The following is a 2,015-nucleotide window of genomic DNA, read 5'->3' as shown; positions in this document are numbered from 1 at the left end:
AACATTCTTCTCCACCTTTATACACAAAATATACACAATTTCATTTACTACATTCAATGAATATGTCCTTATCATACAAAGGTTACTGAAAATTAAACAAATCTTATTGTCGCTATCCTATATTTGATATGAATCTCTACAAAATAAATATGTCGTCAACCGCATAATGGTCAATCCATCTATTTGTCCAGTGCACCTGAGTAATGCAAGAGATACTATGATGAATCAATTGGTAATTGTTATAAACATCGTCTTTTTTTCCATCCCGCTGGTTTTCGTCGAGCTCTGTCTAGTTCAGCATTGAGTCTGAAGCTATTCTCTTCAAAAGAAGCCATACTGATATTTTTCCGTTTGATTCCCTGCTGGATACTTTTACTTGGAATAACGGGCACTTGATGTTGGGGCCCCAACCTCATAGATTCTCCTATTGGGCAACCACCGCTTAAAACTCTCCTGTTCAGTCTCGATATTGACGGATATTGAGAAACAACTCGTTGTTGGTTCGTTACACTCCTCAGCGATAATCTGCTTTCACTTCGAATTCCATAAGTTTTCAAGTCTGAGATGTTTCTGTCCAACAGCAGATACGTAACAAACGCATCGTCATATTTCTGTGAGATGAGGGAGTGGCCGGGCTCCAAATGGGATTCAATTGCATCATTTCCACTTCCGTGGTTCATCCATTCATCTTTCAGGATGGTATCTAAGTTTGCCCTCTTTGTGGGATCCTTCACCAAAATCTTCTTCACGAGATTTGCACATTCTGCTGTCATGCAAGGAGGAATTCGGTAGACGCCATGAACTACTTGCTCTCTAAGATTTGAAAATATCGAACTGGCAAACGGTAAAGTGTTCGACACCAACATGTATAATATAACGCCTAAAGACCAAATATCTATTCCAGGCCCATCATATTTCTTCTTCAGATATATCTCAGGTGCTGCATAATGTAAAGTCCCACAAAATGTCTCCAATGTATTTCCTGGGGTGAATTCATTTGACAATCCAAAATCCGCAAGTTTAATGTTCATTTTCCTATCCAGCAGTACGTTATTGGTCTTTAGGTCTCTGTGAACGATTCCCTTCTGGTGACAGTACTGCACCGCAGAAACAAGCTGCCTGAATTTCCCCCTGGCTTCATCTTCTTTCATGCTACCGTTGCGGGCCAGATAATCACACATGTCTCCCCCTGATGCATATTCCATGACCAGGTAAAGGGTATTTCTCGTTTCTATAATTTGAAACAATTTCACTATGTTTGGATGGTCTAACATTTTCATTATTTTCGTTTCTCTGTACAATTTATGTAACGACCGGGGCTTGAGTTGAGTTTTGTCGATGATCTTGATGGCAACCTCTTCACCGGTGGATTCATGCTTGGCTAGCTTGACTTTCGCGAATTTTCCTTTTCCGATAGTTTTCACTAACTTGTATTCACCAATTGTTGATTCCTTTGCCTCCTGTCTCAGAATTGTCCTTGTCGATGCTGGCCTGTTCTTAGTCAATTCCATTGCACGGATATCTGCTCCAAATATTTCGATTTGTTTTGTGGCTCTAAGTAAAGATGCGTTCTTTCGAAAAATTGTACACTGGTACGTAATAGCAAAAGAAGGAATCTAAATTAAATATTTTCTGCGGAGCGAAGACTTAAATACTACTTGAGTTACCTGTTCAGGTACCTGAGGTAACTCAGGTACCTGCGCACATCAGGTTAATAGTTTCAACCATTCTCCAATCAGTTTATCAAGATTTGGTAACAAGTATATCATTGGTTTTGATAAACATTCCATTCTAATTTCTATTTCTAATTAGGTGTCATATTGAAATATTGTCAAAAGCCAAATAGTCAAAAATACTAATTTCTGAAAACTTTTCTTTTTCCAAATTTATAGCCTCGGTACACTCCACTGTAATAATCTATCTAGTAAAAGTTCATTTACCTAAATATAGTTATGATATACGGCAATTAACAACAATGCAATGATGCTGATTGGCAATATTAGACTTCGAACGAA

The 2,015-nt window shown here is 38.2% G+C and overlaps 1 protein-coding gene across 1 annotated transcript; it reads right to left on the bottom strand.

The window, feature by feature from the left end:
- Positions 1 to 239: 239 nt before the first annotated feature.
- LOC141482766 (MAP/microtubule affinity-regulating kinase 3-like) lies at positions 240 to 1,511 on the bottom strand. The gene has a single exon (XM_074176560.1). The coding sequence runs from the start codon at positions 1,509 to 1,511 to the stop codon at positions 240 to 242; it is 1,272 nt and encodes a 423-aa protein (XP_074032661.1).
- Between the last annotated feature and the right edge of the window lie 504 nt (positions 1,512 to 2,015).

Source organism: Leptinotarsa decemlineata, unplaced genomic scaffold (assembly GCF_025532065.1).
Source record: "Leptinotarsa decemlineata unplaced genomic scaffold, Ldec_3_MD MMD2_tig00001973_RagTag_RagTag, whole genome shotgun sequence".
NCBI lineage: Eukaryota > Metazoa > Arthropoda > Insecta > Coleoptera > Chrysomelidae > Leptinotarsa > Leptinotarsa decemlineata.
Note: the sequence above shows the minus strand (reverse complement) of the source record. Positions and strands in the feature narration are given on the sequence as shown.

Bases quoted from the DNA above. Each gene is read 5' to 3' on its own strand.
- LOC141482766 (XM_074176560.1), bottom strand. From the start codon at position 1,511: ATGGAATTGACTAAGAACAGGCCAGCATCGACAAGGACAATTCTGAGA.